This window comes from Marmota monax, unplaced genomic scaffold (genome assembly GCF_021218885.2).
Source record: "Marmota monax isolate L192 unplaced genomic scaffold, Marmota_monax_Labrador192_F-V1.1 WCK01_AAM20220418_F8-fsc00059, whole genome shotgun sequence".
In the NCBI taxonomy this organism is placed as follows: domain Eukaryota; kingdom Metazoa; phylum Chordata; class Mammalia; order Rodentia; family Sciuridae; genus Marmota; species Marmota monax.
In genome coordinates this window covers 924,622-939,689 of record NW_026693595.1, presented here as the reverse complement: position 1 = coordinate 939,689, position 15,068 = coordinate 924,622, and the positions used below count along the sequence as shown (strand labels likewise).

At 41.3% G+C, this 15,068-nt stretch overlaps 1 protein-coding gene across 2 annotated transcripts in view; it reads left to right on the top strand.

Moving 5' to 3' along the window:
* The window catches only part of Pcsk5 (proprotein convertase subtilisin/kexin type 5), a 449,712-nt gene that overhangs the window by 401,522 nt on the left and 33,122 nt on the right, over positions 1 to 15,068 (top strand). For both annotated transcript variants that reach the window (XM_046459433.2, XM_046459431.2), the window contains 5 exons: positions 1,233 to 1,450; positions 2,850 to 3,086; positions 4,807 to 5,037; positions 7,552 to 7,726; positions 13,486 to 13,703. In XM_046459433.2, coding sequence (XP_046315389.1) covers positions 1,233 to 1,450; positions 2,850 to 3,086; positions 4,807 to 5,037; positions 7,552 to 7,726; positions 13,486 to 13,703 — 1,079 coding nt within the window. The remainder of the gene's footprint in view (positions 1 to 1,232; positions 1,451 to 2,849; positions 3,087 to 4,806; positions 5,038 to 7,551; positions 7,727 to 13,485; positions 13,704 to 15,068) is intronic.

The window sequence follows — 15,068 nt, the reverse complement described above, 5'->3', positions numbered from 1 at the left end:
AGAGACAGGATCTCACTGACTTGCTAAATGCCTCACTAAATTGCTGAGGCTGGCTTTGAAATCTTGATCCTCCTGCCTTGGCCTCCCAAGTCACTGGGATTACAGGCGAGCACCACCTGGCCTGGCTAGCTGAGGAGTTTTGAGTTGAGGCAAATTATTCCCCAGCACTATCACAGCCCTACCTAGTCCCAGGATAATTATGGGAGATGGTTGAAATTGGTATCTATAGTTCCGTTTTCTCCCAGCTGGTTTATTATCATCCTCTTCCACAAGTTCCAGCTTTTCCTTTCCAAGAAACATTATCTATATTTCTCTTTTTTCCCAAAGCCATTTGAGAGGGTTGGGGTTTCATATTTGCCGTGTTCACTCACCAGTGAGTGATTTCAATAATGTGTTAGGTGAGTCATTCAGAGACACTCTACATGCAGATGCCACCTGGAAGGAAGTCTGCTGTACAAAGACTGCAATAACACGTACTGAAAATATATTTAGTGTCGTGTGTGAGTGTTCTATGCATGCCTTTGAAAGAAACCGTCCGAGGTCAGCTGAGAGTGTCAAAAGAAAAAGGGATTCCAATTTTATAGGGCTTTAACCTTTATTGAGCTTTCTGAAAATATTTTTTAAAATTTATTAAATGTTTAAAAGAAGGTTAAATTGAATAAAGTTATTTTCTACTGTAAAGTAAGTCTCTAGGCAAAAAAAAAGAAAGAAAAAAGAAAAAGTAATGATAATCGGGATAAAGCAGGAAATCAGAAGATGACTAAATTATGTATAAACAACCATTGTACATTAACAAACCAAATTCATAAAGATCAGATCTATCCTTTTCCTTTGATTTTTCTACGGTTTCTTTTCACATTTCCTTATGGATTATTTTTTTTCTTCCTTCCTCCCTCCCTCCTTCCTTCCTTCATTTTATTTGTTTGTTTGTTTGTTTATATATACCAGGGATTGAACCCAGGGATGTTTAACCACTGAGCTGTATCTCTGGCCCTTTTTAATTTTGAGACAAGGTCTTGTTAAGTTGCTTAGGGCCTTGCTAAATTGCTGAGTCTGGCTTTGAACTTGAGATCCTCCTGCCTTAGCCTCCCAAGCTGCTGGGATTACTGGCATGAGTGGCCACCACACCTGACTGCCTCTTCTGTTTTAGACCACATCCTTGGCTATCCAGTGTGAGTCATCTGTAGCTGGTCAACTTCTCCAGCTAGCTGCCCTCTTCCTCCCTTCCACAGGGGCTTTTATGCAGAAGACAGCATATGTGAACGCTGCAGCTCTCCTTGCCAAACATGTGTGGGAAATGCCACCCACTGTCATTCTTGTGAAGGAGGCCTTGTCCTGGACCGGGGAGTGTGCCTGAAAGCCTGTCCTGAGAGGCACGTGGCTGTGGAAGGAGTGTGCAAGCACTGCCCAGCGATGTGTCAGGAGTGCATCCATGAGAAAACATGCAAAGGTACCTGGCTACATCCCAAAGGCAGGGCATGGCCCCAATTAGCCCTCATGGCTCGGAGCCACTACCTGTAGATAGTTGGGGGCAGGGAGGGGTGTCAAAGAGAATTGTGAGAACCAGTCTCTCTGCCTTTACCAACATTTATCTATTTTCAGACCCATTGTTGAGGAAATTGAGGATTCTGCAAATTAAGACAAACAGCATTTCTCACACTCACACATAACGGGTACACAGTGCTAAGCACTATCCCATGCTAGCAATATAGATAAGAACTAAAAGACCCCACTGTTTTTGTTGCTGTTGTTGATGTTGCTGCTGTTGTTGCAATGGGATTTGATTGTGGAGCCCTACAGCTAAGCTACATCACCAGCTCTTTTTTAATTTTTATTTGAGACAGGATCTCATTAAGTTGCCCAGGCTGGTCTCAAACTTGAGATCCTCCTGCCTCAGCCTCCCACCTAACTGTGATTATAAGCATGCTCCACCATGCTTGGCTGTTCCTACTCTTTTAGCGCAGAATCTTACCAGAGACTGATTATTAACAAAGTACAGAGATAGTTAGGGAAATACAATTATTATAAAAAAACAAGAAAGAAGACTGAGAATAGCACTCTGGCTATGAACAGTTTTTTTTTTTTCTTTTTCCTGTAGTATTATCTCCTGAGAAACATTATCCAATTTCCTCTCCAAAATACCACAGACTCAACTTGCCTGGTGCGGCCCAATCCAGAGGATTCTCTTGGTGTGGCCTAAAGTTTTCTCTAGTCTTCCTCCCCAAATAGGAAAAGGAACACAAATAAAATTAACCCACAATGCATTCTTCATACTGATTAATCAGCTACTCACAGATCTACTCTGTTAATGAATGAAAAATTAACTAATCCAACAATCCCCAAACTGCCTTCTGTATTGAATAGAGTGTGAGATACTTGGTACAGTTTTTATCCATTTATTATTTATTTATTTTTCATTCTGGAGGTTGAACCAGGGCCTCATACATGCTAGGCAAGATCACTGAGCTACAACCCCAGGCTTTGATACAATTTTAAATATCTGTTATTGTTTTCTGGATTTTCCAAACAATACCTCCAGTGTCCCAGTCATCACTGTTTGCCACAGCACTGTTTTTTTGTGGGGTTTTTTTTTTTTTTTTTTTGCATCTCAAAGGGTCATTCCCACACATAAATCCAGGATTATCTAATCAGGCTACCATGTGCAGCCTCCCCCACCCAAGGCAGGGCTTATTAGACACTGAGCATATACTCTTCAGGGTGGGGATGGGGCAAATGTATACTCAGATCAAATAAACCAAAGTGGTGAGAAATGGGCTAGCCCACTGCAAAAGCAGTGAATTCCTTTCTCTAATCCCTGAGGATAATTTACTCCCTCCTCCTTCCCCCAGAGTGCATGCCTGGCTTCTTCCTGCACAAGGACATGTGCCAACAGTCCTGCCCCCAGCACTTCTACCAGGACTTGCACCAGTGTATCCCCTGCCATGAAGATTGTCTGGAGTGTAGTGGCCCCAAGGAGGATGATTGTGAGCTCTGTGCTGACATTTTTACGGTCCTCTACAATGGACTGTGTTTGAATGAGTGTCCATCAGGAACTTACTATGAAGAAAAGACTAAGGATTGCAGAGGTAAAGATTTCCAGGATGCATGGCCCAGCGCAGCATCCCAGGGATCCTAAAGAGATGGTTTCTGCCCAGACAAAACAGGCTCTGGAGTTTGCATAATCCCCATCCCAGAGTTTAGTCCCCCCCTTAACCTTCCCATTCAAAAAAGCCTCTTTTGAATCTGTTCTCATTAAATTTTTAAAAATGAGTAATTCATAGGTTTTGATCATGTCAACTTCATTAGTTACAAATCACATAGACCCTTACCCTAATGGTGGATATGAACTGCCAATCAAAAAGGATTCTCATGTGAAGATTTCCGATAGAGATGAGGAGCCTTCAAAAGTCACCCTAAATGGAAAATTTTCCTTAAAATTTTAAGCCATCATAGAAGTTCATAGCATAAGTAAACCATGTTGCAGAATTCTCTCCATGCCTTTTGCCTCTCTTCATGGTTTGCCTTCTGGCTGCTCCCCTCCTTCCATTCTTACCCAAACCCCCGTCCCATCTCCCACTCAGCACTCCAGTTCCTACACGTTCAAGAAAGGATCTGCTATTATTTGTATCTCCTTACATTTTAATGGAACGTGGGTAATTTGCCTCATTAATTGTCAGGGAACAGAAAAATAAAGTATCCAGTGCTAGAGAAATTCTCAAGGGAGAGAAGTGTTTCCCAAAGTCCCAGGATGACTGCCCACACCTTTCGTGAGGCACTGGGACAGAATAAGCAAGAGCTCTTGTTAAGAGCCACCATTCAGCTCCTGAGCCTATCCTTTCCCAGTCGAGTGACTCAGCATCTCCAGCTACAATTTCCTGGTACAGATGAAAGGAGGTGATAATAATAACAGTGATAATAACACAGATCTATTCACCTAGGAAGTACTTGTCAGAGATTGCTTTGTGCTGGCACTCTTCTGGGCCTGGAAAACAATACAGATAGAATCCCTGTCCTCAGGGAGCTGACATTCTATTGGGAAGACAGACACTAAGGAAGATAATTCAAGCAAAAGAAATAATAATAATAAGATAGGGAAGGGGGATAGGAAGATGGGCAAGGTGGAATTGAAACTTGAAAGAAACTGACCTATGAAATATCACTGAGAGATAGAGGGAACATATATGTCATATGCATATGAATACATATGCATATGTCTGAGAAAAGAAAATTCTAGGCAGAGGGAATGACAGCTCCTAAAACCTGGAAGTGAGAGTGAATTGTTCTCATTTTGTTTGGCTCACAAATATTTACTGAGTGCCCGTTATATGACAGGCCCTCTCACGGGCACTGTAGATTAAGGACAGGATATGACAGAGGCCTTTTTTTGTCAGTGGGTAATTATAATTTTATCCCAACAACAGCCATATAAGTGGTAAACTAAATGTACTGTGAGAGGTGAGCAGTAGAGGGTATGATGGTTGGAAAGGCCACATGCCAGTGTGTGACCACACTGTTCAGGATTGCTTGCCATTATTTGGCTGTAGTTGGGATAATCATGTAAACCTTACTGATATTTCTGCGTTGGCCACTGCAGGAAGGAGCTCTCTGGATATTACAGAGAATGCCTTTATTTTTTTCCTCTCATTTTGCAACAAGAATGCTCCACCCCAGAGCCTAAAGTCTATTCCCAATTCATGACCCTATACTTTAGGCACAAAACCCTAGAAGTCTCTAGAAGAAAGGAATCTATTCCCTAGAGGAGTACACTGGCTTTCTCTCAGTATCTGCTTCCCCACATGCCCACAGATTGCCACGAGTCCTGCCACACCTGCTCGTCTTACAGCGTCTGCATAAGCTGCCAGGAAGGCCTGAGGTTGAACAGCCATGGGGCCTGTGTGGCTCACAAGGAATGTGCCCCCATCGAGTACTGGGATGAGACAGCGCACAGGTGCAAGCCCTGTCACAATAAATGCTTCCACTGTACAGGACCCGCAGAGGACCAGTGTCACACCTGCAGGGGGGACAACCTTCTTCTCAGTGAGTGACTTCCCTCCACTCCAAGAGGCCTTTTTCTCTCCCTCTGGGAAACTACCTGGCACCATGCTGGGTGCCCAGTGGACATTGGCTTCTTTTTAATTTTTTTTTAACTTTTGTTTGGGAAACTTTCAAACCTACAGAAAAGATACAAGAATGAGAATAGTACAAAGAACATCATACATATGTCTTTTACCCAGTTCACCCACTGCAAATATTTTCCCCCTTTGCTTTATTATTTTCTCTCCTCCGTGTGTGTGTGTGTGTGTGTGTGTGTAGGGATATATTATCTATACACACTTTTTCTGAACCATTTGGAGGGTAAGTTACCTACATTGTAGCCCCTGTCCTACAAGGACAGTTTTTCATATTTCCTAAGCTTATAGATACTTTTTTATCTAATCACAGGACAGTTGCCAATTCTAATAATTTTACATTTATACAGTACTTTACTATTTCCATTAAATTTTTTCCAACACCCCTTTATAACAGAACTTGTTCCACAATCAGGCATTGCATTTTGCTTCCAAGTCGCCTTATCTTCCTTTACTCTGGAATGCTTCCACAGACTGTCTTTGTATTTTATAATATTGATATTCCAGAAAAATACAGCTCCTATTCCTCCTCTTGAGTTGGTGTGCAGTTTCCCCATGATTAGACTGAGAGGATTCTTTCTCAGTCAGAAGAGGTGATGTCCTGCCATCTGAGAATCATATCCAGATACATATGATACCCACTTGCCCCTCATAGGTGATGTTAATTAACACTGACCATCTGTCTAGACGTTTATTTTCTCTACTGCATAACTACTATTGATTCCCTTGTAATTAATAAGTAGTCTGTGGAGAGAATGCATTAAGAACATGTAGACATTCAACTCCTCATCAAAATTTCCCTCTTGATTTATCATCCATTAATAAATCCTGAACAATGTGTGGTGCAATCCCAGGTGGGCTGCCTCCAGATCAGCTCTGAAGGTGATTGCTGGTATGAGACTGTGTTCTCAGGTTTCCTGGATGCCATGATTAGACTAAATACAAGCCCGGAGGAGCTACACTTAAAGAAGGAGTTGGAATGGAGAGAATAAAGAGACAAAGAGAAAGACAAAGAGAAGACTAGAAAGTGTTGGACTTGTCTTCCCAGTCAGTAGAGTAGACCTGAGAAGTGAGGTACTCAAAGTTCACATAGATAGCAAGTTTTTCCACTTCTTGCTGAGATATCACCTTCCAGGGCAGTGTTCTCCTACTAAGACACAGGCACATCTATGCTCAATACCAATCCTGACCACCTGACCACAGAACACACTGAAGTCAGCAGTCTTTTCAACCCATTCATCTTAGTTCCTGTTATACAAAGCTCAGTAAATTTCTTCCCCAGCCATTGCTTCTTCATGGAAATATCTCATCCAACCAGATCTCCCATATAATCAACCATTTTGACTTTCTTTTCTAATTACCTCTAATCTGCAGTGCCACTGATGAGTCTGTTAGATGCCTTCACAGACAGTGATCTTTCCTTTAACTGGGGATACAGATTAAGCAAGAATTGAGCCTGCAGTACTGGTGCATAACAAAAGAGATGTCCCCAACAGCTGAGGACAGGAGTTGCCCAGGCCTGGCCTTCTCACACTCGCCCATCCCACCCGACTCCACACACCACCAGGGTCAGGCTATTGTAAACTACATGGTTATTTGGAGGATGGGGCAGATTGACTGATGCTGCCCCTGAAGATGGCAATCCTAATCCCCAGATCCTCTAAATAGATTGTCTTCCAAGGTAAAAGGAACTTTGTAGCTGAGATTTAATGAAGGCTCTTAGCATGGGGAGATTCTCCTGTGTTCCCCAGACAGGCCCAATATAATCACAAAGGCTAGTAGAGAAATGCAGGAGGATCAGAGTTCCTAGTATAAGGCAGTTAATGACAGAAGCAGAGGAGTAGTGGGGGGAAATGCTGGAGTAGTGGAGTAGTGGGGAAAGATGGAGGAGAAGCCCAGGAGCCCAGGACTACAGGAACTCTCTGGAAGGTGGAAAAGCCAGGAAGCTCTTTCTACTCTAGAACCTCTAAAAGGAACTCAGCCTTGAGGATGCAGTTCAGATTACTGGCCTCCATAACAGTAAGATAATACATTTGTGTTGCTTTCAGACATCAAATAGGTGGTAATTTATTACTGCAGCAATAGGATATAGTACAAATATCTTCTTTAGGGGATTTGGGCTTCCTCTTGGTGACAGTATATACCAGCTGGACAATGAACCATTGTCACATCTATAGTCATAAAACTGTGGTTTCTGTTCTACCAATACAGACCACTCTGACCTCTGATTTCTCTGAACCCCTATAGCCTTTTGGTCAATTCTATTTCTTGAACATTCATCTTCACTCCAAAGTGTCTCCAGCACAGCCCACAGGGGCACTGTCTTTTTCCCCTTGCACTTCCTCTCCCTCTTTCCAGGCAAGAGGAGGTGTGGGAGCCACAATCGGGCTTGATTCCAAATACTCTTCTCCTCCCTTGACAGACACCACCTGTGTGCAAGACTGCCCAGAGGGCTACTACGCCAGGGACAGCCACCTGTGCGCGCCCTGCCACATCTCTTGTAGGACCTGTGATGGGAGTCACAGTACACAGTGCCGCTCCTGCCGACCGGGTTGGTTCCAGCTGGAAAATGAGTGCCTGCTCCAATGCAGAGAGGGGTAAGATGCTCACCATATGTGTTCATCTGCTTTTTGTTGCTGTAACCAAAATGCCTGACAAAGGAAACTTAGAAAAGGAAAACTGTATTTTGGGCTCAAGGTTTTGGTAGGTCAGTCCATGGTGGGCTGAGTCCACTGCTCTGGGCCCAAGGTGAGGCAAAGCATCATGGCAGAAAAGTGTGGAGGAGGAAGGTTGCTCAATTCATGGCAGCCAGGAAGCAGAGAGAGAGAAGAGAAGGGGCTGCAAGAAGATGAACCCTTGGTCATGCTCCCAGTGACTCATCTCCTCCAGCCACACCTCACCTGCCTACAGTTTCTACCCAGTCCCTTCAAATAGGTACAGCTCTCAGAACCCATTTACTTCACCTCCAAACATTCCTGCACTAATACAGGAGTTTAGGGGAGCACCTCATATCCAAACCATAACAACCCATTTCTTCAGCTAACTCTTCAATCACTCCAGATACAAAACCATTTTGCACATGTGGAAACAAAGACTCTGAACACAAATGAAGTCAGATTTAATTCTCACTACTAGTAAGGAGCAAAGGTGAGCCCACTCACATGAATAGAAGAGAAACAGGAGACACAGAGTGACCCAGTGAGAGAATACAAAGGGTCTGATGGTAAAATCAGACTCATGTAAGCTATCTATCTTACCCAATGCGCAGCCTTGCTGATAGCCACAAGGTATCAGCACTGCCAAGGCAGAGGCAACAACACCTTCCTTCCTCAGAGAAGCCCAAGACTGTTAATGGATGTTCTTTTTCTTCAGTTTTAGGATTTGTTTTTTTTTCTTTTTTAATTTATTTTTTTTATTGGTTGTTCAAAACATTATAAAGCTCTTGACATATCATATTTCATACATTAGATTCAAGTTGGTTATGAACTCCCAATTTTACCCCAAATACAGATTGCAGAATCACATCGGTTACACATCCACATTTTTTACATAATGCCCTATTAGTAACTGTTGTATTCTGCTACCTTTCCTATCCTCTACTATCCCCCCCCTCCCTCCCCGATTCAAGCTTAATATGCAGGGTCTAAGCTATGCAAATAAATCATTGATTTTACAAAAGAAACAATTTCCGTTAACATCTACATTTATACCCCATTAATTCTGCAATCTGTCAAACCTCCCATAAATCCACAAATACAGGATTAGTTATCATACGCATCCTAGATACATCTGATGTATCCTTCTGGAAGCATTTCAGAGATAAAGAGTGTGTTTATCAGAAGGTCTGGTAACAAGCATAATTGGAAGAGTGTAGCTGGATTACACACACACACACACACACACACACACAGGCATCCCAGTAAAGAGAAAGGTTGATTATAGACATGTTGCTCACTGCTTCCCAAGGAAGAACCTAGGACACTGAGAATTTCCAGACCCTGATTGAAGGGCTCTATCCTTGGACTTTCCCTAAAGTCTTTCACCCAAATTGGCACATCTATTCTTTTCAGTCATAGCAATCTCTACTTATTTCATCTGTTATAGTGCTATATACCACCTTACATTTCTATGTATCTTCTTCCTTCACTCACTCATTTATTAAATACATATTCAATTAGAGCACATTATTTGTTTGAATAATGTGAGTTAAGACAAATTTTGTTCTTTAAGACCTTATTCTTATTCCTGTATGTCTTTCCAAGAAAATTATAAGCTCCTGGGGGGTCCGGGGGAACTCCTACTCTTATACTACTACAACATTCCATGCAGAATTATAAACATTAGAAGCTCTTGAAAAACACCAGCTGTGTGGGTCAGTGAAGAAAGGACCTTACCAGACAAGAGTGGGGGTGAGCCTACCTGTTTCACCCTTCCACTTTACCCTAAGAAGGATGTATAAAGATCTGGATCCCATGTCAAGAATCTCCATCTTTCTCATATGCAGTTTTTCGTTACTCTTAAGTACATACACACTAAAAGAGGTGTGCGATCCTGTGATCTAAAGAGAATGCAGACCATGGGATTAAGAAAATGGTTCCACCATGTATGAAGTTACCCAAGGGAGAGGAGGAGAAGCATAGGTTTCTGTGGACCTCTTTAATGTGGAAGAATTGGAGAAAAATTTTTTAAGAACAAAAATTATTTTTTACTCAGACACCACTCCCATGATAAGCTCATATCTTAGGAAACATAACTTGCAATAAATATACTCCAAAGGCAAAGTTATGTGAAGGAGCATTAGGTTCCTTCATGAATCAACATTGGTAGACTAACTTCCTACCAGAAAGACAAGCCTGAGTGCTTACTGTTTGGGGGCAGCTATGGTGGGAATTAGGGAAACACAACAATTCCTTCGTTGGGAGACTTTCACTGTGACCCACAGCAACTGCCCCACAGTCTGAGCAATGAGCGTGTCTCCAAGCAAGAAAGAGTTCAACCCTAAATCCATGATCAGGAGAACCAGAATGCATCTCACAGCCGACTTCCCCAGCAGGAGAAGCTTCAAACACTAATTGGTGACAGGAAAGGTTTCCCCTGATGTGCACATTCAGCACAGCCTACAACCATGATGAGTGTTAACTGGTAGTTTAGATTGAAAAGGAAAAAAATGAGAAACACAGCCATAAAAATAAAAACTGATCTTCTCAGGAGACATACTTGGTTTCAAACCCTTTCCACACCACATTTTATCAAATTAAATACAGTAAGGCTTCTACATGAGCCCCCTGGCCCTACATCAGTGACAGAACCAGTAGTTTATTTCACTCAGGTCTTTGCTACCGCATTTCAGGAACTTCAGAGAACTTGGCAGGATTGTCCTTAATGTTTCCTATTGGAGAAAGTCTTTTTTTTGGTCTTTTAATTTTTTGACCTGTTCCTTTTCCTATGAGAGAGATTCTGCCCAGGAACTTACATGTGCAAGCTCAGAGTAGGAAATTTCCCCCAATGCTCTGATCTTTATTTCTCCTGGACTAGGGCTCAAATTTCTCTTTCTGACTCTGCTGGTAGTTGCAAAGCTACTGGTGCAGGAATAGTGGTTCTGCAGGTCAGGCTCTTAGATTTAGCCACTTTCTCTCTACCTCCTGCCAACTGTCTTCTGTCCACTTTCTCTTGATATGCTTCTCTTCCTGTTTTCCACCCACATATTCAGCATAGGTCTAGATCTGAGAGCTTTCTGCATGTCTGCTGGTATTGACAGGGTTTCAAGTGATTCAGTCCATGGTCTACGGACTCTGTTTCTCTGGACCTGCAATGAGGCAGAACATTAAGGTGGAAGGGCATAGGATGGAAAGTTCCTTAGTTCATGGTAGCCAGGAAGCAGAGAAAAAAACTGGAATATTGATGAAGTAGCATTCCTTTTGTAAAATCAGTGTTCTGCATCATGATATGAGCCTTGTGTGTTAAATCTCTTTGTCTTGGAAAGGCAGGTATATGATTCTCTGTGTCTCAATACAATAATGATTCTGATGTTTAGCCTCACAGAGGGTTCTCTAACTTTCATGTTTCTGTCTGTGTTTATGCATAAGATCCTCCCCAAGGCTCTGAGGATCAAGAGATTTCACAATCCCCTCATCTTAAACCACTGCTTAAGATGAGTATTTAAGATAAGTCTTCATCTTAAGCAGTGATGTTGGAGTCTTCTTTCAATATGATCCATAAAACTCCCCACTGCCTTTCTTTTAGCATAACTCTTTGATAAATTTTAAAACCTATTTAGAATTGATCAGTCTTCCCTCACCATGGTTCCTCTTGATGCTTCTCATCTCTGTAAATGATGAGAAGAGAGTTTACTAAGCATTTCCACTCACAATGTATCTTTACATTATGATTTGATTTCACAATGGTCTCATGAGGTTGGTATTAGTCTATTCAGTTTTGTTTTTGTTGTTGTTTTGTTTTATTTTTGCAGAGTTGGGGATCAAACCTAGGGCATCATGCATGCTAGGCAAATGTACTACCAATGAACTACATCCCTAGCCTTTCCTTAATTTCTCCATTTTACAGATTAGGAAACCAAGGCTCAAGAAGTTAAATGACTTGCCCATGCTACAGTGATACATGCATAGCAATGTTAATAGCAGTGCAATTCACAATAGCCAAATTATGGAACCAGCCTAGATGTCCATCAGTGGGTGAATGGAAAAGGAAAATATGCTAAATATACACAATTGTATTTTATTACCATAAAGAAGAACAAAATATTATCATTTGCAGGAAAATGGATGAAACTGGAGAAAATCAGGCTAAGAGTAAAAAGCCAGACTCTAAAACTCAAGGATCACATGCATTCTCTCATATGTGGAAGCTAGAGAGAAAAAAGGAAAGAAAGAAACCTTGTGAAAATTGAAGAGAGACCACTAGTGGAAAGGGGGTTGAGGCAGGAGGAAGGGAGGAAAAGAGGAGATGCAGATACAGAGAATGAAGCAAAATAAACTATGCCATGTTCATGTAAGAATATATCACAATGGATCCCATTATTATTATATCATTATAATGTACCAATAAAAATAAGTTTAAAATTTTAATCTTCAGCCTGGAAAGGTGGCACATACCTGTAATCTCAGTGACTCAAAAGGCTGAGGCAGGAGGACCAAGGATTTGAGGCCAGCCTCAGCAACTTAGCAAAGCCCTAAGCAGTTTAATGAAAATAAAAAATAAAAAGACTGGGGATGTAGCTCAGAGGTTAAGGGCCCCCGGATTCAATCCCCAGTACCAAAATAATAATAATAATAATAATAATAATAATAATAATAATAACAATCTCGTTTGGAAGCTAGAGAGGAAAAAAGAAAAGAAAAGGAGGGGCAGGGATCTCATGAAAATCAAAGAGTGATCAGTAGAGTAGAAGAAAGGGACCAGGGAGAGGAAAAGGGGAAATAATGGGGAATAAATGATATTATCCAAATTATATTGTTATACTGTGTGCAGTGGTACAAATATATAACAACAAAGCATACCATTATGTGCAATTTAATGCACCAATAAAAATATAGGAAAAAAATTAATCTCCAAAAGTCTTTTCAAAGGAGGTTACATCTATTTGGTAAAGGTTAATTTCACTACATGTCACTTTCTATTTCAAGATGCTTTTTAAGTTAAGAAGAACTACTCAGAGGTCCATGTAAAAAATGTCTTCCATTCCCCAATCCCATTCAACACAGCTTAAAGGTTGAATCTGGAGCAGTGAATAGAAGAAAAAGACAGAAGTAGCTCATCTTTCCCTAGGTGTTATCCAGTATAATCTTCACAGCTAGCAAGCAACGGATTATAATGCCCACTTTACAGATAAGAAAACTGAGAATCATTAAATTTGCTAGTATCATAGAAATGAATTTAATGAGTAAAGTTAAGTAAAGAGACTAAAGTCACCCAGCTTGTAAATGAATCCTGTATGACTCATTGTGTTTTTTCACCACACCTAATTTAGGAGCAAAGATTAGTACAATCAGCCCTTCACATCTGCAGGTTCCACATGGAATCAAAGATGGAAAATACTTTTTAAAAGAATTGCATCTGTACCAATAGTGTACAGACCTTTTTTCTTGTCATTATTCCCCAAATTATGTAGCATGAAACTATTTATTTAACATTCACACTGCATTAGGTACTGTAAGTAATTTAGAGATGACTTAAAGTATAAAGGAGGATATTTGTAGGTTATATCCAAATACTACCCTGTTTTATAGAAAGGACTTGAGCCTTCAATGTGTTTTAGTATCTGTGGTGGGTCCTGGAACTAACCCCCTGCAGATACCCAGGGACGGCTGTATTCCATCTTCGCTCCCCTTGCTTTCAGATATTATGCAGAAATCTCCACTGGCCAGTGTAAGAGGTGCCACAAGAGCTGCAAGGCATGCCGGGGTCCACAGCCCACAGACTGCCTGTCTTGCGATACCTACTTTTTTCTGCTCGCCTCCAAGGGAGAGTGTTATCGCACCTGCCCAGAGCATTACTATGCAGAAGAAAACACCTGGACCTGTGAGAGATGTCATCCGACTTGCAAAAAATGCAAAGGTGAGAGTGGATCTGTGTTTTTGCACATGCAAGAGGGAAAGTGGAAAGGTTCCCTTTCTGTTTTGTCCCTGTCTCCCTCCTCCCCACCTTTGGCAGTTCCTCTGTTTCCCAACCTGGTGCCCAGGCATCAGCCCTCTCTGTTCAGTCAGCCTCTGCATCTTCCGGTGCTGCGCCTTCAGATTCCTCATTCTTTAAGGCCCAGATACAGGTATGGTCTCCTCTAGGAGTGTTGTCACCTCGTCCATCTTCCTTCTCCACCTGTTGCATTTGCCTAGGGAAGTTCAATATTTTCTTCACTCTAAGAACTCCCTAAGACATCTGCCTCAAACTCTCCCAAGCCCCATTCCTATTTTCCAGATATCTACTTGTTTGTTGCACAGATTCTTAAAATCAGTGCCAGTTCTCCCATTGCCCAGGGTAACACCTTGAAGTTATCCTTGACTCTTCTTTTTCCCTTGCTTCCTGCCTATCTCCAACAGTTCCACCCCAAGAGCTGTTGTCCCATCTCCTAAATATTCCTCTTAATATTATTCTCCTTCTCCATGTTCATTGTCCTCATTTTCCATTTTTAACATTTGTTATCAGACCTTTGAAGTAGCCAACAAGTCACGCTGACCTTTCCTTGCTCCCAAGGCATCCTGAACACTAGTGCCTGAGTGCTCATTCTGAAATTCACATTTGCGCATTTACTCCATATCCTGCCATAACAAGATGATCACAGTGAATCATTCTCTTTTTATTTAAATATATATATATATATATATATATATATATATATATATATATATATATATATATATTTTAATTGTAGATGGACACAATACCTTTATTTATTTATTTTTATGTTGTGCTTAGGATTGCCCAGTATCTCACATGTGCAAGGCAGGTGCTCTACCACTAAGCTACAGCCCCAGCCCACAGTGAATTAATTATTCTTAACATGTGAGAAATAAATGCTTCTGTAATGTTTTAATTGATAAAACTTTCTATGTAAGTATTAATGACTGGTAAGGTACATAACTGTTCTGCTTTAAAATTATCTCAGATAGATAGATAGATAGATAGATAGATGATAGATAGATCTTTTTTTTTTTTCTTTCCAGTAGTGGGGATGGAACCCAGGGGTCTCAACATGCTAGGCACATGCTCTACCTCTGAGCTATATCCCAGCCCTTTTTAGTTTTTGGTCTTGGTTTGTTTGTTTATTTCTCTTTTTTTTCTAATATTTATTTTTTAATTCTCGATGAACACAACATCTTTGTTTGTATGTGGTGCTGAGGATCGAACCCCGGCCACACGCATGCCAGCTTGAGCCACATCCCCAGCCCATTGTTTGTTTATTTCTTCAGTAGTAGGGATTAAATA